Raw genomic sequence first — 21,432 nt, forward strand, 5'->3', positions numbered from 1 at the left:
CTGGAATGCTGAATTTTGAGTTCAGGGCTTTTATGACAAATCTTTTCAACGTTACTCCACTTGTTGGCTTAGAATTCTTGTCCTCATTCAATGGACTCAATTATTATCTCACCCAATATATGTGATATTCAACACAGAAGTGAGCTTAGCTGCAGTATTCCCATATGATCTGTCCTGGAAATTATCAATAGTCATCAAGGGGTTTCAGAAAGTTTGCATAAAGGAAATACCTATCATCGTGTTTTAATATACAAGGAGTTTGCATTCAAAAAGATTACTAAACATTGAGAAATGGTTCTGTGTCATAATTCAGATTATAGTGAGAATATACAGTTATGTAGGGACGCATATGCACCTCCAACTTAATGATACATTGCAACAGATGCAAATGACTGCATTTCATCAAAGTTGTTGAGTACATCTACAATTGATTTGAGTTGTATGTGTAACAAAGTCTTTTTCATCATCAAAGTTGGCAACTTCTTGAGAAACTCAAAAAATGAGATTCTTTAACAGATATGGATTAAAGAACCCATCAGTATAACATGTAAAAGAGATTATTGAGGATACTTTTGAATGCTAGATTTCAAAAAAGACTCATATTTTCCTCTTTAAAAATCAAAATTTGATGTATTGTATTTGCTTCAATTTGATCATTAGCACAGGATGGCAGCTCATACATTTTGGCATCGGCAGCAAGTCAACAGCTTTGGAGTCAATCAAGGTAAAAAAAAAATATTAAGAATCCTTTCTGTTTTGACCTCATGGGTGAATACGACACTCAGAACCGGAGCCATCCTTCAATCTAACATGGTAATTCGTCACAACTGTCCAGAAAATATTGCTTTTCTTATCTGTAAAGGTTTTACTTCCACCAAAGATATCTGTTCTCCCAGATTGAAGAGAATCTCTTGGGCTTTCAAGATCGTTGGCAGGCACTCATATTGTGGTTTAAATTCAGGCAGATGCTTGAATGTCCCTGATTAATGCTGTTTTACCGGATCCCTTTGGACCTAGTAATGAAATTTCGTTTATTTGATGACTGAAAATACTGCACTATTTCGTTGACCAGTTTTGCGTGTGTATGTGGCTGGTCTGTGACACAATGCTCATTCTCGAGAGAGCAAACCATCTGGAATACTTGTGCAGTCAAGATGGAGCTGTGTCCGTTTCAGTAGAAAACATACAAGAATGAATTCACCGGAGAGAATCCACAATGAAAGATTGCGCCACATTCATCGCTCAGAATCCTACGAATTTATGCAATGCATCTGTGGAGACTTATTTTAAAAATATCTAGCAACAGGCAGACACTGATTATGTTAACATCTGATGCTGCATTACCAAGGTAAAGATGCATAGTATGCAAAATGATTCTTCTTAATTGAATTGAATTTCCTCTTTGTTGACATTAGAGTTGATGAGGTTTGCATTGAAGGATTGCACCTTGTTTGCAGCATTCATTCTTTTGTTCACATATACATATTTCTAGATGAAATATTGAAATTGTTAGGCATGAAACATGCAATGAATTTTGAAATTATTTTCAATATAGTTCATTCAGATAGGGAGAAATTAAGAATCTGATGAAAAAACAGTACACAATTAAGGGTGTTTAAAAGCCAAAATTTGTAAATTTAAACTCGAGAATTTACCATATACTTTTGTTGTGGCAAGGGGAATATTTCCGAAATTATTTGCCAGAAAGCAATTTGTAAGCCAAAATCAAAAGCTCTGTGGAGTATAAAATGTTGCAACTGCACTGGGGCAAGTAAATAAAGTCAAGCTCACAGTCACCCTCTGGACAGATGGCACAAGTAGTAAGTAGGGTGAACCTGCTTCTTTGATTTTTAGGGCCTGTCAGCTGGGGTGGTCCTGTAGCTGTGGGTCGCTTGAAGGGACTTCTTAATCGGAAGAGTCCTGCTTGTGCCATCAATCCCTGAGGGTCGCGCTTTAACTCCTCTGTGTCAGCAGATCCGGCTGATGTTTTTGTATTTTAATACAGCTCTTTTTGACTACCTCTTTTTCTTTTCCTTAAAAATCTCTATACTTGGATTTTCGAATCTGAGCTTTTATTTCAATAAGTGCTCTCCTAATCTTTGTAGAAAAAACACTCTTGAATTGTGATGGGATTATTTGGTGAGGTATTATTTTCCGTGCCTGCGTGCCAAACCTGATTTACACTGTTTTTTTGGGAAAACTGGCCCTCGGACCTAAATATTACTATCAATCATTAACAATTTCATTAAATATTACCAATATTAAAATGGACTACGAATCTAAGAAAAGTATTCTCTAGCCAAAGGGCTAACTATTTTAATCTAATCATTCAATATTGTATGGTTTTGATCGCATCTTGGGCCCTCTGTCCCTCCTTATCGAAATAAGCAAGTGCTTTCTACATACAGATTTACACTGTTAGCTGATTTTCTAACGGCTGAAAATTGCTTTCTTTTAATCACAAGCCCACATTGCTGGTTGATGCGGAGAATAAATTATTTTCAAAATACACAGGAAATGTTTTCAAGGAAACTTTGCGTCATGATTGGAATGTTGCTGTCAAGTAAAGCCCACAATAGCATTTACAAGATTTGCGATCTGTTGGGGTATTTTAACTATCTTTAAAAGGTCTGACGTTAAGCAGCCACGGAGAGATAACATAAAAATAAAAAATCATTCAAACAATATTACATACAATTAAATTAAGTCGATATGCCAATTGGCAGAGCACAATATTTGGTTAATATATAATGTAAATGGTCCATTGCTACCTATAAAACTTTAAACAAATCAAATATGTACGCACAGATTTTCAAAACTCATAACTTCTCCATCATCGGGTGCAGGGGGTGAGGTTTTGTACGAGATGCTGATAAGGGGTTCTATGTTTGAAGTCAATCTTCTTTCCTTTGTACAACGTGCAACGAAGAGCGATAAGAGTTGTATGAGATGCAAATGTTGTTATCTACAAGAGATAACTACGATAATAAGAAATTTTAGGTGCTACCGGAGCGTAACACAGTGCTCGTTGATGTATCTCTAGAGTACTTTACGGGAGATTGTCGATTCAGATTAGTATGCATAAATTTGGACATGTATTAAACAAAACTTGTAGCGTGATGCGCTACTCTGCCGCGCCGAGCTGCGAAATGATGTGACATCTTCAATTAAAACAAGAAGTTAGGCAATGATTTAAAAAAAAATTATGTAATTCCCGGCCAAATGTAAAAATATGGAATTAAGTATACACTAGTAAATAGAATTTTATTAATTCACTCGCCAGCGCCGCTATCATCGTGACTTTATAACCGTGATTTCTTGCTGGTCACCTTCATATTGTGGTGAATTTAATTATTAAAATTTCTGTCGTTCAGATCGTTGCTCTGCTATTTCGCAACAAATATTTGGATAGGTTGACGGACTTCGTCATTCAACACGGTGCACGAAGGTTCAAATGTCGACTGTCGAGTGTCGACGTACAGTAGCGCGAGTGTGTAATCATTAATGTTTTTTTTTGTTTTTTATTGGGGACGGCACGAAAAGTACCAGCCAATGTTTACTCAAAAATCTAATATATATAATATGTGGTATCAATTCAAACTCATAACTCGTACAAGATTAGATCTCATTAAACGATTTAAATGTATCTAATAGAGCTTGTTCGAACAAAACTTAGCTGAGCTTATATAAAGTTGCCTCCTTTAGTTGACTTTATACATATTAAATGCTTTTTAGAGTTGTTAGAGTGGATAACAGGCACATAGCTACTGCTAGCTAGCTATTTCCAAAATTTTTTAAAATTTAACGATGTTATCAGTCGCATAGCGTTTCATGCCGTTTTTGCTGGCGAATTGATGGCGTGTAATGAGATGGTATGCAGTGATATTGATTCTGTGATGGCGGGCGTATGGGACAGAGTTATTTTGCATTTCGGTTGATGTTGCGCATCTGATTTCCTTGAGTCCCGTTATATTGGTATAACGTAAAGTAGGCCATTTGTCTGCAATGCCCTCAGTTTTGTTGACAATGAGCATTGTTTTTTATGCACTTTTGTAGTTGTGAAGGTTGAATAGACTTGGCAGGAAGTTGCTGCGACCTTATCTTTTTTTTTGTAATAGTGGGGGACCTTTGTAGAATACTGATTGTTGTAAAAGGGTGTTCTACCGTATTCATTGACCATAAAGTTTGTATGACTCGAAATCCGGATCGGCGACGTTAAATATTGGTGCATGTTAGGTATTGTTTTCTTATAGGACCTCAGGCACTAGACTTGGGAAGTTTTTCAGTTATGGTATAATAAAAATCTAATGCGTTCTTTACGATGATACTATGAACTTGTCCATATTTTGGTACATAGAAACCAGACTTGGTCTTGCTGGGTGGTGTACCATCTTTGTAACCACAGGTAATTAACAAACCTGTGGTTGTATTGCTTAAGACCCATTTTTGTTTAACAATATAGTCGTTTCTATATGGGATTTGGCAGCAAAACCAGACGAGGGAGCTGTAATTAAGGTGAGACTGCTCATAGGCTGTGATTATATTTGTAACTTGCTTCCAAGAGGCAAATATTTTTTTGATTTGTAATGTACTCCAATTGTATCTGCCATTTTCAATTTAATGGCATGAATTATGTTGCGGACCAGCCAGTTCAGTTTTTTGTTATCTATTATAACACCTAAGAAACGGGCTTCTGTTTTTCTTTCGATTGTATGTGAACACCAGAAAGAAATACTAATCAGCGATAAATTGAGGTTTTTCTTTGTCGAGAAAAGATCATTTAATTCGTTTTTAAAGATTTAGAGCTAATCAGTTTGTTATCTACCCATTTAACTAAAAATAAATAATAAAATAAAGTAAATAAAGTCAATTTTTTACAGCACAGCAATATATTTCTATATATCAGATCCTCTGTTATAATAATGTATAAAAAAAGGAGCTTTAGCTCTGTGCTGAAGGATGTACTAGACCATCGCTAAGAATTTTGAGCTTATCTTAACCTCGTATTATTTTTTTTCTGTTAGGAAAATTTTTGCATCTTCTGCGTACATGATGAAATTTGCTATTTCTGATCATTTGAGGGGGGGGAAGATCGTTTTTGTAGATTATAAAACGGAGGAGGTCCCAAATTGAACCCATGGGGACACCGTAAATAATAGGATTGGCTTGAGGTTTTCAGAGGATCAATTGATACAAAATGGTTTCTGTTCATAAGATATGATTTTTAACCTGTTTAAAGATAGACCTTCATTATGGCCAGAGTGCTTCGAGCTAATTAGGAGTAGGAGTGATCCACAAGGTCAAAGGCTTTGCTAAAGTCAATCAAAAAGGAGCTAAAAGTAAACTTGCTTTTAGACATTTGAATTGTGGTTTCTGTCTTTAGCATTAAGAAGTGCATGTTCACAAGACCTCTAACTGGGCGGAAGCGTATTGATTTTCACAAAGGATATTGTGGGTATCCAAGAAAATTTATGAATCGATTGTGATAAGCTTTTCGTAGGATCTTTTGAGAAAGTGGCAGTGAGATATCGGTCTGTAATTTTTTGTTGTCAGTTTTAGTATCCACCTTTATGTACAGGATACTACTTTTGCCGTTTTCAAGGCTTGGGGAAAGTCCACATTGTTCGACGAGATGTTAACAACGTGGTGGGCCAATACGAGTGGTAAAAATTATGAACAGGCCTGTGGCAATTTTGGAGTGGTTGTTTTGGATTTTGGTGTCAAGAGTTAGCTTTATTCTTAAATAGGTTAATAACGTTTGAGCTTCGGTAGTTGTGAATGGTTGTATGGTAGATACTTTTTGGAGAAGGGTTTCGTAGTGTCCCCTCGGGCCCCACCTGGAGGATCGGAAAGTGGTCCTACTTACTAATTTCAGATTTAATTTTTGGAGCGATGTTTGAGAAGTGTTCTATTAAATTTTTCTGCTACTGCTGCCGGAGCACAGTGCTGACTTGTCCGTTTTCGTCCGTCAGTTTTTTCGATGTAGGTTTTTGGCTGGGTTTCCTATTCAGAAGTCCGTTATTAATCATCTGCCATGCTTCTAGAATTATCCTTTTGTGTTGTTCATAAGATTTTTTTTGTAGTGTATGTTTTTGGGCTTTTGTCAACGTGTTTGGTGCAAAACTTTTTCAAAACGTTTTTCGTATTTTTAAGCTGGTTCCTATCCCAACTGGTTCCTTAACAAAATCTTGATATGCCTGATTTTTTACGTTTCTATAGTTTCTTCATAGGCCTCAGCGGCAGTATCCATGGTTTGGGATTAACACGTTCATTTTGTCTTGTGTGCGCTCGGGGGTCTGTCTTTTTGTGGGTATGCAGCGTTATAAATCCTGTTGTAAGACGAGCCGCGATTTTTAAACAATCAAAAATGATGGGGTTAGCTTCAGGGGTTATTTGTTAGATTTAAGACCCAATTTTCTTTTCCCATTATGTAAAATCTCTCTAAATTTATGGTTGTTGGCCTAATTAAAACTACGTCGTTGGTTGTGTTGGATTTTGATTATATGATGCGGAGCGGTGGTAACTGCTGGTGGATTGTATTATTCAAGATTATAATGTTGTATACTATCGCTAAGTGATCGACAGTATCTAGTGTTAATAAGTGGCTGCTTATTGTACTTCAAGAGTGTTCGTGTAAGTTATGATCAATTAGCGTGGCCACTGTGGTCTGTTATGCGTGTTGGGACGTGATACAATTTGGATTTGAAACCGTAAGAGGTTGCAATATCCTATAATGCTTTGGACCTGCCTGGTTGGCTACTGTGCTTCAGTTTAATTTAGGTTAAAATCTCCTGTAGTCATATGGTTTGCCGAGAGTGTCTTCCAGGTTGTGAGCGTACTTTTAAAAAATTTCAGATATGCTTCAGGTTTTCTAGAGGGTCGGTGAGCGATAAACATTTCCAATTATCTTGGTTTTATTGATATCCTTTACACTGGTGGAGCTTGATAATATGAATTCGCCGCTATTATTTGAGGGTTCGGCGTTTGGGATTGAAAAACATCATTTATCAAGAGTCGCTACTACGTTTGTGTATGTTATATGGCAAGCCCCCCCCTTTGCCCGATGTGCGGATGGGATCTTGGTATCGGTCATGGAATCCAAGTTAATGTGATGTCGTTTTATTCCGTTAGGCGATTTTTCTAGTGTGCAGTTAGTTTCGTTAATACACAATACATCATTACCTTATCATATATTTTTCTATTGTGGTGATTTTATTATCCATATTGAAGACAGAAAAATGATTCAGTTGCACAATGGTTTAATTCACTACCGTAAGTCGTGTGGGTGGGTGCAACAACAATTTCAGTGCAACACACAGAGATGGGGGCATATTAGATCTTGTAATTACCAGGGATGGTCTTTTACTCACGATTGCATTGGAGTTCAGATTCCTGTCATTACTGATTCTGGCACATCGTTCTGACCCTTCTTTGTTGCTTATAGCAAATTTGGTTATCTTCAGCACCCATGGCATCTAGGAACCAAATTCTTACAGAAACATTGCTTGCATAGACCATAGATGCTTTTGTTGGAGGACATCTTAAGTTCAAAACTATGGGCACTGATTGCTTCAATGCCATACGATTGTGAGTTGATAATCTATGAGGCTGAGCTGAGCAGTATTTTGGACAAGCTGTAAAGGGACGTGTTTCAAAACCTGGGTGGTGGTTTGTACACTTTCTCCCACTCTTACTTCTGGGCCCCTAGGGATTGGAAATTCTGTTAACATTTTTAGAAACTGAAACACTACTGACATAAAAACTTGACCTTTGACTGAGGGCTCCTTGAATCAGGAATTTTTAACATATTAAGGTCTTGAGTTATAGCAGTTTAGTTGGGGGACCCTTGGATATTGAATTGTGTAACACATTTCTATGTTACTCTTTTTCAAATGAGTTTTAGAGAAGCTTCTTGATAGTTTTTCATTTCATACCAGTTTTTCTAGGTCCACAAAGGGTTCCTTCAACAATTATTCTTGTCACAAATTTTGTTACTTGGGCCCAAAACATGTAATTCTGTAACATATTTTTGTTTTCATCTGCCAAGGTCTTTATCTGGACTATTCAATATATTTTTGTATTGTAACATGGTTTTTAGATTTCTCATACAAATTCTGAAGCAATCCTTATTCAAATAATTTGAATTATAATGGCTGGGCGGAACTTGAATTTGTAAACATTAGAAATTAAGTGTATAGAGTATGTACACTAGTGTGAGGGGTGTTAGGTAAGCTTAATTATAGTTTTTGAGTCATACCAGTTTTTCAGGTCAAAAAGGGTTCCATCAACCAGATCTTGACAAATTTTGTATGGGCCCCAAAAAATTGATTAATAACAAACAAAATGGTTTAATAAAACAAAAGTCTAAATTTATTACCAATTATTCTTCATTTACAGATCATAAATTCTCAATAATGGGAAACCACAATGAAAATGATGTCTTAACTATAATTTTTGTTTGTGACTAATAACTTATGACTTTCAAAGTTGAATTTTAGTTATGTATTGAAATGACACCACATCATTGATAGGTTTTAAATATGTTTTTTTTAAATTTAAATTTGAGAAGTATTGCATCTATGGCTTAAAATTTAATATTCTAGCAAATGATACACTCATTTATAAATAGTTGGTTACAGTTTATGACAGTACTGGCATGCATGACTAGTTTTATTGTGGCTGGTAGTAAAAGGAACCAGTTGCCTGTAAGGGCTTTACGAACCCCAGGGGGACACAATGTGATATGATCAGGCAAGATGTTTCTATGTAGAGCAATTTTATTTATTTGGGAGCTATGGTTTATGCTTTGGATGGTGGTCATGTTTTAAAGCTCAGTTTATCCTTGTGTTGCTATTATCCTTCCAGATGCTTAGTGATGGGGTTAAATCATGCCCTTCTACGATATATATGTTTGACCATAAAATTTGTTTCGTGACCACATAACTGTGGCATAAACTGTGGGCAACTAATGGTTCAATGAACAATATTTACAGTCATTGATATTTAAGAGTGTTTTTTTCCCCAGCACTACTACTCAACAAAACTGTCGCCCACGAGGTAACACGGTCGCAGAACAAAGAGCCCAATTTTGCTCCTCTATTCTGTGAACCGTGTGGGTATCTACTTTAAACTTAATATAAATTGTATAAGATAATTTAATGGAATCATTAAATTTTGTAACATATTTATGTTTTTACTACAAAAAGCCATTTTTGGATTGTTCAATAGTTTCTTAGTACTGGGTTATCATGGTTTTTAGTTTCTCATTACAGGAATTGTAAAGCAATCCTTATTCGTTATAATTTTGTTTAAAATGTGATGCGGAACTTGAATAATGTAAAATTAGAAAAGTAATTTTATTGGAGTATATTGTATATTTAGTATGTATCCTAGTGTGAGGGGTGTAGGCAAGCTTTTTTATATTTTTGAAGTTCAGACCAGTTGCCTAGGTCATTAAGGGTTTATCAACATTATATTGAACCATATTTTGTACTTGGGCCCATTACATTGAATTTTGTAAGTTTTTAATGTTCCCGGTACTCAGCATTTTGTACACCAAATTGTTAAATTTCATGTATACAATTACGAGGTCAATTGTACTCTGCCATTCAGTGGACAAACTGTGACCTGACATTTTATTGTTAAAAATTTCTAATATATAGGGCCCCAATTTCTATCTTTCTATACAATTTGTTATATAAATTAAACCGTGTTTAAATATCCAACCTTTATTTAATTAGCTATATTCATTTGATTAAATTACCGCGTTCTGTCGTAAATTTAAATTACATTACTATTTATATGGTTTACAAAATTCTATATTTTGGTCCCAATTAACATTTTTTAAATTTGTTAAGTTGTTTCATGTCTTTATTTAAATGCATCAACAACTTTAATAACCTTAATACATAGATCAATCAAAACTATGTATAACATACTCATTTGTATACCATGTTACGTTATTCAAAAAGATAATAGAAATGGGCCTTTTTATTGATTGATGAGCCATATACACAAGTTTATTGTAATGCCTTTATACAAGTTTGCTGCATAATAACCTGGTTTTAGTGTTAAATTACATATACTAAACTAGCTGTGGTTCGTAAACATATATTAAGATATCATGAAAACAAGAATGTTACAAAATGTCCATTTTAGGGCTTTTTATGGAAATCTACAAGTGGGCCTTTTTCATTCCGCAGCTAAGCAAATACATAAAGCACATTTTTGTGAAGCAAAATCCTTTAGAATTTAATAATTGGCTGAGCCGCAGAGCTAGATGCTATTTTTAAAGACTTGTTGGCTAATAAATATACACATAACATTATAATGTATTATTTTAATATTATAATGTTAGATTTATTAAATGTATTAATGTATTGAACATCATATTATTATATTATAACAGTAGTACAGACCGCACTGGATACAAAACATGACCGTGATGAAACTAATGTGTTATGGAAAATATCAAGTGATATTTTATTGAAATTGCTGTGAACTTCTGCTTGTGCATCAGAAATTAGTACGTTAGTAGGTATTGATACAACATAATATCATGCATAATGCATAGTGCATATGTATGATTTCAAAGTAACACGGAACATCGATAATCGATATTATGACAGTATTTGTCATAGTAATACTAATATTGAAAAAGGTCTATAATTGAAGTTTTGAAATTCTGCAGCTGCTTAAGTTTCTGAACTCCCATAAATCCGACAAAATTGCCCAAACGCGCGAAGAATAAATAATTGATGTCTGCGCTAAATTTAATTTACAGGCTAATTTACAGGCTCTAATGATGTAGTTTTACGACGATTTCCAGCCTTACATTGTGTGTTTCCCTTCGTGTCCAATGCAAAATTACATTGACATTATTTGGATATAAAACTAATGGAGACAACAGTATTATAAGTGAACCATATTGTATGGCCAGATGACAACTTACTAAACTATAAAAATTAACAATTCAGCAGGAGCCACATTAACATTGGAACCATCAAAACACTAACAATACTTTCTCAGGAAGGAGCCAAAAGCTGCCACGAACGGAGCTGGACAGAAGCTGGCGAGATTAAGAAATACACAGAACTCAACATGGACTGGTTTGATAAGAACAAGCCAGATCTGGTGATATGTTCCAGTGTTAATAACCCCCAATCTCAGCAGCTCCTTCTACACTGCAACAAATACCTTGTACCCACCATAGGTAAGCCAGCAGTTCCTTCTACACTGCAACAAATACCTCGTACCCACCATAGGTAAACCAGCAACTCCTTCTACACTGCAACAAATACCTTGTACCCACCATAGGTAAGCTAGCAGCTCCTTCTACACTGCAACAAATACCTTGTACCCACCATAGGTAAGCTAGCAGCTCCTTCTACACTGCAACAAATACCTTGTACCTACCATAGGTAAGCTAGCAGCTCCTTCTACACTGCAACAAATACCTTGTACCCACCATAGGTAAGCTACAGAGGCACATATAAGGTGCGGTAAAAAAATCGAAATTATGCGGTACCGCACCCGACTATAAAGGTAAAATGTGCGGTAAGGTGCGGTAAATTTTTACCAATTATGCGGCAAATGTGCGACGATTTTTTCGAAATTTGTGCGGGAATTGTGCGGTTTTCTTTTGCATTTTCTGAAGGACTTTGGAAATTCTAAACGTATAACCGCCGCTCTTATCAAAAATAGGTCTGTTTAGTGTTTATGTGTTACTGAGGGTGTAACTGTAGTTCTTTACTAAGACCATGATTGAACCTATATTGAGATTCAGTTATCTGAGAACAGTGACTTGATCTGGTAAAGATCAGGAGACAGTTATTTGAAGACGCTTCTTGATAGAGTCGATCAGATCCCATGCGTGATCGCAAATATATGTGACACGCTTGTTGGCATCGATCGTCAGTACTTGTAAACCATTTGATCCAAGATCCATTAAACCCACTATAAAGCCAACGCTACAACGAATAGTCAATAGAGCTCATTACCCGATAAAAAGGGCTGCAGGTATGATCGAAGTACGGTAACGACGAGGGTTCCATAACGGCCTGGGTCACGGTCCCGAAAGGGCCTGGGAGTGGGTAACGGTCCCGAAAGGGCCTGGGTCACGGTCCCGAAAGGGCCTGGGTAACGGTCCCGAAAGGGCCTGGGTCACGTGGTAACCGGGTCACGTGGTTACCGGGTCACGTGGCCTAGGCATGAGTTCCAAAAGGGCCTGGGTCACGGTCCCGAAAGGGCCTGAGTCACGGTCCTAAAAGGGCCCGACTTTTAACATATTTTGGTTTTTACACTCTTAACGCGAAAATTTCAAAATTATGCGAAATTACGCGGAAAATGCTAGATTATGCGGAAATATGCAGAAAATTACAAAATGTGCGGAAGTGTGCGGAAAACAATAAATTATGCGGAAATGTGCGGAAAACGGTAAATTGTGCGATCCCGCACCCATCGCACCTAATATGTGCCTCTGGTAAGCTAGCAGCTCCTTCTACACTGCAACAAATACCTTGTACCCACCATAGGTAAGCCAGCAACTCCTTCTACACTGCAACAAATATCTTGTACCCATCATAGGTAAGCCAGCAGCTCCTTCTACACTGCAACAAATACCTTGTACCCACCATAGGTAAGCTAGCAGCTCCTTCTACACTGCAACAAATACCTTGTACCCACCATAGGTAAGCTAGCAGCTCCTGCTACACTGCAACAAATACCTTGTACCCACCATAGGTAAGCTAGCAGCTCCTTCTACACTGCAACAAATACCTTGTACCCACCATAGGTAAGCCAGCAGTTCCTTCTACACTGCAACAAATACCTTGTACCTACCATAGGTAAGCCAGCAGTTCCTTCTACACTGCAACAAATACCTTGTACCCACCATAGGTAAGCCAGCAGTTCCTTCTACACTGCAACAAATACCTTGTACCCACCATAGGTAAGCCAGCAGTTCCTTCTACACTGCAACAAATACCTTGTACCCACCATAGGTAAGCTAGCAGCTCCTTCTACACTGCAACAAATACCTCGTACCCACCATAGGTAAGCTAGCAGCTCCTTCTACACTGCAACAAATACCTTGTACCCACCATAGGTAAGCCAGCAGCTCCTTCTACACTGCAACAAATACCTTGTACCCACCATAGGTAAGCCAGCAGTTCCTTCTACACTGCAACAAATACCTTGTACCCACCATAGGTAAACCAGCAACTCCTTCTACATAGCAACAAATACCTTGTACCTACTATAGGTAAGCCAGCAGTTCCTTCTACACTGCAACAAATACCTTGTACCCACCATAGGTAAGCCAGCAACTCCTTCTACATTGCAACAAATACCTTGTACCCACCATAGGTAAACCAGCAGTTCCTTCTACACTGCAACAAATACCTTGTACCCACCATAGGTAAGCCAGCAGTTCCTTCTACACTGCAACAAATACCTTGTACCCACCATAGGTAAGCCAGCAGTTCCTTCTACACTGCAACAAATACCTTGTACCCACCATAGGTAAGCCAGCAGTTCCTTCTACACTGCAACAAATACCTTGTACCCACCATAGGTAAGCTAGCAGCTCTTTCTACACTGCAACAAATACCTCGTACCCACCATAGGTAAGCTAGCAGCTCCTTCTACACTGCAACAAATACCTTGTACCCACCATAGGTAAGCCAGCAGCTCCTGCTACACTGCAACAAATACCTTGTACCCACGGCCACCATAGGTAAGCCAGCAGCTCCTTCTACACTGCAAACAAATACCTTGTACCCACCATAGGTAAGCCAGCAGTTCCTTCTACACTGCAACAAATACCTTGTACCCACCATAGGTAAGCTAGCAGCTCCTTCTACACTGCAACAAATACCTTGTACCCACCATAGGTAAGCCAGCAGTTCCTTCTACACTGCAACAAATACCTTGTACCCACCATAGGTAAGCCAGCAACTCCTTCTACATTGCAACAAATACCTTGTACCTACTATAGGTAAGCCAGCAGTTCCTTCTACACTGCAGTCTGCAACAAATACCTTGTACCCACCATAGGTAAACCAGCAGCTCCTTCTACACTGCAACAAATACCTTGTACCCACCATAGGTAAGCTAGCAGCTCCTGCTACACTGCAACAAATACCTTGTACCCACCATAGGTAAGCTAGCAGCTCCTTCTACACTGCAACAAATACCTTGTACCCACCATAGGTAAGCTAGCAGCTCCTTCTACACTGCAACAAATACCTTGTACCCACCATAGGTAAGCTAGCAGCTCCTTCTACACTGCAACAAATACCTTGTACCCACCATAGGTAAGCCAGCAACTCCTTCTACACTGCAACAAATACCTTGTACCCATCATAGGTAAGCCAGCAGCTCCTTCTACACTGCAACAAATACCTTGTACCCACCATAGGTAAGCTAGCAGCTCCTTCTACACTGCAACAAATACCTTGTACCCACCATAGGTAAGCTAGCAGCTCCTGCTACACTGCAACAAATACCTTGTACCCACCATAGGTAAGCTAGCAGCTCCTTCTACACTGCAACAAATACCTTGTACCCACCATAGGTAAGCTAGCAGCTCCTTCTACACTGCAACAAATACCTTGTACCCACCATAGGTAAGCTAGCAGCTCCTGCTACACTGCAACAAATACCTTGTACCCACCATAGGTAAGCTAGCAGCTCCTTCTACACTGCAACAAATACCTTGTACCCACCATAGGTAAGCCAGCAGTTCCTTCTACACTGCAACAAATACCTTGTACCTACCATAGGTAAGCCAGCAGTTCCTTCTACACTGCAACAAATACCTTGTACCCACCATAGGTAAGCTAGCAGCTCCTTCTACACTGCAACAAATACCTTGTACCCACCATAGGTAAGCCAGCAGTTCCTTCTACACTGCAACAAATACCTTGTACCCACCATAGGTAAGCCAGCAACTCCTTCTACATTGCAACAAATACCTTGTACCTACTATAGGTAAGCCAGCAGTTCCTTCTACACTGCAGTCTGCAACAAATACCTTGTACCCACCATAGGTAAACCAGCAGCTCCTTCTACACTGCAACAAATACCTTGTACCCACCATAGGTAAGCTAGCAGCTCCTGCTACACTGCAACAAATACCTTGTACCCACCATAGGTAAGCTAGCAGCTCCTTCTACACTGCAACAAATACCTTGTACCCACCATAGGTAAGCTAGCAGCTCCTTCTACACTGCAACAAATACCTTGTACCCACCATAGGTAAGCTAGCAGCTCCTTCTACACTGCAACAAATACCTTGTACCCACCATAGGTAAGCCAGCAACTCCTTCTACACTGCAACAAATACCTTGTACCCATCATAGGTAAGCCAGCAGCTCCTTCTACACTGCAACAAATACCTTGTACCCACCATAGGTAAGCTAGCAGCTCCTTCTACACTGCAACAAATACCTTGTACCCACCATAGGTAAGCTAGCAGCTCCTGCTACACTGCAACAAATACCTTGTACCCACCATAGGTAAGCTAGCAGTTCCTTCTACACTGCAACAAATACCTTGTACCCACCATAGGTAAGCTAGCAGCTCCTTCTACACTGCAACAAATACCTTGTACCCACCATAGGTAAGCCAGCAGTTCCTTCTACACTGCAACAAATACCTTGTACCTACCATAGGTAAGCCAGCAGTTCCTTCTACACTGCAACAAATACCTTGTACCCACCATAGGTAAGCCAGCAGTTCCTTCTACACTGCAACAAATACCTTGTACCCACCATAGGTAAGCCAGCAGTTCCTTCTACACTGCAACAAATACCTTGTACCCACCATAGGTAAGCTAGCAGCTCCTTCTACACTGCAACAAATACCTCGTACCCACCATAGGTAAGCTAGCAGCTCCTTCTACACTGCAACAAATACCTTGTACCCACCATAGGTAAGCCAGCAGCTCCTTCTACACTGCAACAAATACCTTGTACCCACCATAGGTAAGCCAGCAGTTCCTTCTACACTGCAACAAATACCTTGTACCCACCATAGGTAAACCAGCAACTCCTTCTACATAGCAACAAATACCTTGTACCTACTATAGGTAAGCCAGCAGTTCCTTCTACACTGCAACAAATACCTTGTACCCACCATAGGTAAGCCAGCAACTCCTTCTACATTGCAACAAATACCTTGTACCCACCATAGGTAAACCAGCAGTTCCTTCTACACTGCAACAAATACCTTGTACCCACCATAGGTAAGCCAGCAGTTCCTTCTACACTGCAACAAATACCTTGTACCCACCATAGGTAAGCCAGCAGTTCCTTCTACACTGCAACAAATACCTTGTACCCACCATAGGTAAGCCAGCAGTTCCTTCTACACTGCAACAAATACCTTGTACCCACCATAGGTAAGCTAGCAGCTCTTTCTACACTGCAACAAATACCTCGTACCCACCATAGGTAAGCTAGCAGCTCCTTCTACACTGCAACAAATACCTTGTACCCACCATAGGTAAGCCAGCAGCTCCTGCTACACTGCAACAAATACCTTGTACCCACGGCCACCATAGGTAAGCCAGCAGCTCCTTCTACACTGCAAACAAATACCTTGTACCCACCATAGGTAAGCCAGCAGTTCCTTCTACACTGCAACAAATACCTTGTACCCACCATAGGTAAGCTAGCAGCTCCTTCTACACTGCAACAAATACCTTGTACCCACCATAGGTAAGCCAGCAGTTCCTTCTACACTGCAACAAATACCTTGTACCCACCATAGGTAAGCCAGCAACTCCTTCTACATTGCAACAAATACCTTGTACCTACTATAGGTAAGCCAGCAGTTCCTTCTACACTGCAGTCTGCAACAAATACCTTGTACCCACCATAGGTAAACCAGCAGCTCCTTCTACACTGCAACAAATACCTTGTACCCACCATAGGTAAGCTAGCAGCTCCTGCTACACTGCAACAAATACCTTGTACCCACCATAGGTAAGCTAGCAGCTGCTTCTACACTGCAACAAATACCTTGTACCCACCATAGGTAAGCTAGCAGCTCCTTCTACACTGCAACAAATACCTTGTACCCACCATAGGTAAGCTAGCAGCTCCTTCTACACTGCAACAAATACCTTGTACCCACCATAGGTAAGCTAGCAGCTCCTGCTACACTGCAACAAATACCTTGTACCCACCATAGGTAAGCTAGCAGCTCCTTCTACACTGCAACAAATACCTTGTACCCACCATAGGTAAGCTAGCAGCTCCTTCTACACTGCAACAAATACCTTGTACCCACCATAGGTAAGCTAGCAGCTCCTTCTACACTGCAACAAATACCTTGTACCCACCATAGGTAAGCCAGCAGTTCCTTCTACACTGCAACAAATACCTTGTACCCACCATAGGTAAGCTAGCAGCTCCTTCTATATCTACACTGCAACAAATACCTTGTACCCACCATAGTTAGAGTTATCTCTTGTTTTACCGCTGATTTTACATCAATTTTCATACTAGGTTATATCTAATTTAATTATCTAAATTGAATTGGGGTCTCAGATCAATTTATAAACCCCAACTCTTGCATTTCTTTGTGATTATAATCAAATTTAGCACTACAAGTGAAAGTGGATAAACCGTTTAGCGAGGCTTCTGAATCATGGGATATAATTATAGCTTTGTTTCATAGCAATACAAGCCTTATGTTCTTAATTACAAATACCACAATGTACAGTATTATCGGTCTAATGTACTTATTGGCACAACACCATACCTTACAAGACATATTTATGGCGGCCTAATTTGCGACGACCGAAATTTTGGCGGTCCGAAAATATGGCGAAATTGAACAAAAACCGTCAAATTTCGTACGTTATAAATATGTCTTGTAAGGTAGATTATACTTGATACGTATACGGTAGAGCGTATCAAATATACTGTACAATGTACAGTCTATACAATGTACATTTTTTACATATTTATAACACATTCAGTGTACCCTTTACTCATAATCTCAGTGTGTGACAACATCTCTTGTAAAGAGAAGGAAAGTGTGTGTACACCGTACAATACAAACGTTTCTATGAGGCCCAATAGAAGTGATGTCTCAACACTCAACTGTAATTTCTGACCCTTAGTTCCGTACTGATTTTATAGAGTGCTCATTTGAAAATGTAAGACCAATTTACCGTTTTCGAGTAGCTTTGTATTCTTTAACTAATCTAACCTACAAATATTTAGATGTGTGTTCTTGAATCATCTTACTATATATAAAGCGAGACGATATATAATATCTGTGCCATTTTACTGACACCACGGCATCAACTTTAACGCGACTTTCTGCAAAAACTGTAAAAGATATACAACTGAAACTTTTTTGAAGGGTCAAATGCTTTAATGGCCTCCAAATCAGTATGAAAAAATAAAAAATTGGCCAAGGAATAATGATTTTAGAGCCCAAAATTTGGACCCTCAAGTGGTGTCAAAAACGCCAATTAAATAGGTAATAATTATTTTAGTCTCTTGAGTCTTGACACCGTTTAGGGTTATATTATACGGGTTCCTGCTAGTATATAATTAATGATACGATACCAAAATTTTGTAATATTATCTGTTTTATCAAAATTTTCCCAGCTGCAGTTTTCCTTTGTGATATATCAATTATCAGGTTTATCATCAGCAGAGTTCAAAAACATAGTAGCGTAATAAATAATGTTGCGAGTGTAAACGCTTTAGCGTAACCTAACGTTACATAACTCAACATAACATAACTTAACTCAATAAAAGGTTTGAGTGGTGAATAAATACTGGCGGTTTTCACACTTCACTATTTATCTTATCTACACACACGGACAATAAGCTAAGACGGTAAACGTTATAAAATCAGTGTACATTAGAACTCATTACAATTGGTTATTCGTTAGCAGGCTTGTCCGCCGCCGCCGAACGCCGCCGCCGCCGGGTGATTTTTCCACGCCGAACGCCGCCGATACACCCCGGCGTACATCGGCGTACGGCGTGCATTTTCTGACTTCAAAATAATTCTGTCTTCATTTGAAGATATCAGTGTTACTGATAGCAATTAGTGGCTAGGGGCAACACACACATGATACACACCTTTAGCTAACTTAACAATATTGATTATCAGAAGAACTGAGCAGATACCTACTCATAAGTTTGACTGAAGAAGAAATTTTACAATTCGAACTTCTAAGATTTTGGGCCGATAGGCAAAAAACTTTCCCAATACTCTCAAACATAGTAAGAATAGTGCATTGTATACCTGCCAGTAGTGCGGAAATTGAAAGAACCTGGTCGGCTGCAGGTTTAATTCTTTCTAGTCAGCGATCTAGGATGAATGTTAAGAATTTCAAATATACACTGTTTAATTTTGTTCTAAAAACTATGATTTTGTTTCCAACAAAAAAGATTGAGAGATCCATTGAGTTCAGCAAAAATTTATTGTTTATGTACTTTACCTTAAATAAAATAATTGTATCAATTTGTCTCAAGTTTTATTTGATAGCAGATAATACCATAACAATATAAGTTAAGTCTAAATTACCCAAATTAAGTACATGATCATATTCATATCTCATAGACCTCAATTTAGTTGGCCTTGATTTCACGGCTCACGCCGGCGTACGCCGCCGCCGCCGGTGTAATTTTAGTGAAACGCCGCCGCCGATCCATTTAGCCACGACGGACAAGCCTGTTCGTTAGTACCGTGTAAGGATGGTTTGATGCTGTTCAAAAGTACATTTCATTTAATTGGCAACTATTATTCTAAGGATGGTTAGAGCTATGAAAATCTCCAAATTTTCAATAATAAATGGACAATGCAATGTTGGGCACATTAATCTGTCGTCATGATCACTAATTGTAGTGTGTGCAAAATAGCTAGCGGACTGACAGTGTTATGTCACTGACTACAGCTATAAGCTTTTGACTACAGCTATAAGCTGTCGACTAGTGACTACAGTCTACAGCTGTCGACTAGTGATCTGTACAAAGGAATAATTTCATGGTTTCAATACTGAGTTTCGGATAACGAGCTGTTTATATAAATTAAATTGATTAAATTCTCTCGCCGGTATCGTTGAGCTGTAAATAGTATAATATTATATTAATAGGGAGTATAACAGATTTAGAAGTACAGTACGTATATTTTGAATCATTATACGTATATTATATAATTTATTATTTGCATTAGGTATCCTGGATAGCGACGTGGACCCTACTAACCTTACGTACGTGATTCCCGGGAATGACGACTCTTCTCAGAGTATACTCTTTTATCATAAAGTCTTTGCCAATGCTATACAACGAGCTAAAAAAGTCAAACAAGTGATGCAGTTATCGGTTAGTTCATACGTCGTTATTACTACGTTAGTTAGTTAATACTTACCTATTTATTTATTTATTTATTAGTTATTACTACGTTAGTTAGTTAATACTTACCTATTTATTTATTTATTTTTTAATTAAAACATAAATAAATAAATATGCAACCTGCCAAAACCAATGGTGCCCCCTTACTTACCTATTTTGATTGATTGGATTTTCGAAAACATAGATTTATTATAATATAATAGATTGACTTGTATTAAATTAATATAATAAATGAGATTGTTAAAAGTATCGTGTGAAATTACCAACTTAAAATTGTATGATGTTTCAGGACGCTACAAGTAGTGTTAATGATGAGATCAGATAACACCACCAACATCAAAATGGATAAATCTTAATCAGTTTAATTTTATTTAAGAACAAAATAACTTGTAAACATTCCTTTCGTATTATGACACTTTGAACAATCTTTAAAGTAGACCAAATAGTGTGTACACTATGGTTATGACCATTCGGACTGCAGATCTATCTGCCTCATCAAAGAGGATTTATTGGGATGTTTTTATATGATTTTTATTTGTAAGTTTATATTTCCCATCCCTTTGAGTATTAAATACTTTACAATATTGGTGGTATCTAATTTATTAATGTCAAGATTCTGTTTCACTTGTTAGATATAAATTACCGTTGTTTTACTCATTCAATTACTCATTGAACTACTATCTCCTGCCAAGCCCATACTTGTAATTCCTGCAAAGCGAGGACGTTTCCCATCTCTTGGGTACGTAGTGTTCGACTTGGCAAATTCTATGAAAATTCCAATACTGAATGAACGGATATTAATATTTAATTCATTTCAATTTTGATTGACTAAGCTGTTATGGTTTTTTCGCACTGAATAGACTTCTTTAGGCTCTAATTTTTTACTTACATGTAACTCCGGAATACAAGATCCTCAAATTTATTAACTTGCAGGAATTTCATGAATATGTCAATTCAAATCAACTGCTGAAGTTGGAGACCTAGAAACTGATAAATTATTATAATTAATAATGTCATATCAATTGTGGAGAATAAAGATACATTT

The 21,432-nt window shown here is 38.0% G+C and overlaps 1 protein-coding gene across 1 annotated transcript in view; it reads left to right on the forward strand.

The window, feature by feature from the left end:
* The window catches only part of LOC134818949 (uncharacterized), a 51,791-nt gene extending 30,765 nt beyond the window's left edge, over window positions 1-21,026 (forward strand). The window contains exons 3-5 of the mRNA XM_063828683.1: window positions 10,910-11,212; window positions 20,209-20,357; window positions 20,677-21,026. Coding sequence (XP_063684753.1) covers window positions 11,101-11,212; window positions 20,209-20,357; window positions 20,677-20,712 — 297 coding nt within the window. The 5' untranslated portion in view covers window positions 10,910-11,100 and the 3' untranslated portion in view covers window positions 20,713-21,026. The remainder of the gene's footprint in view (window positions 1-10,909; window positions 11,213-20,208; window positions 20,358-20,676) is intronic.
* The last annotated feature ends 406 nt before the right edge of the window (window positions 21,027-21,432 follow it).

Source organism: Bolinopsis microptera, chromosome 7 (assembly GCF_026151205.1).
Source record: "Bolinopsis microptera isolate Bmic1 chromosome 7, MBARI_Bmic_1.0, whole genome shotgun sequence".
Taxonomy (NCBI): domain Eukaryota; kingdom Metazoa; phylum Ctenophora; class Tentaculata; order Lobata; family Bolinopsidae; genus Bolinopsis; species Bolinopsis microptera.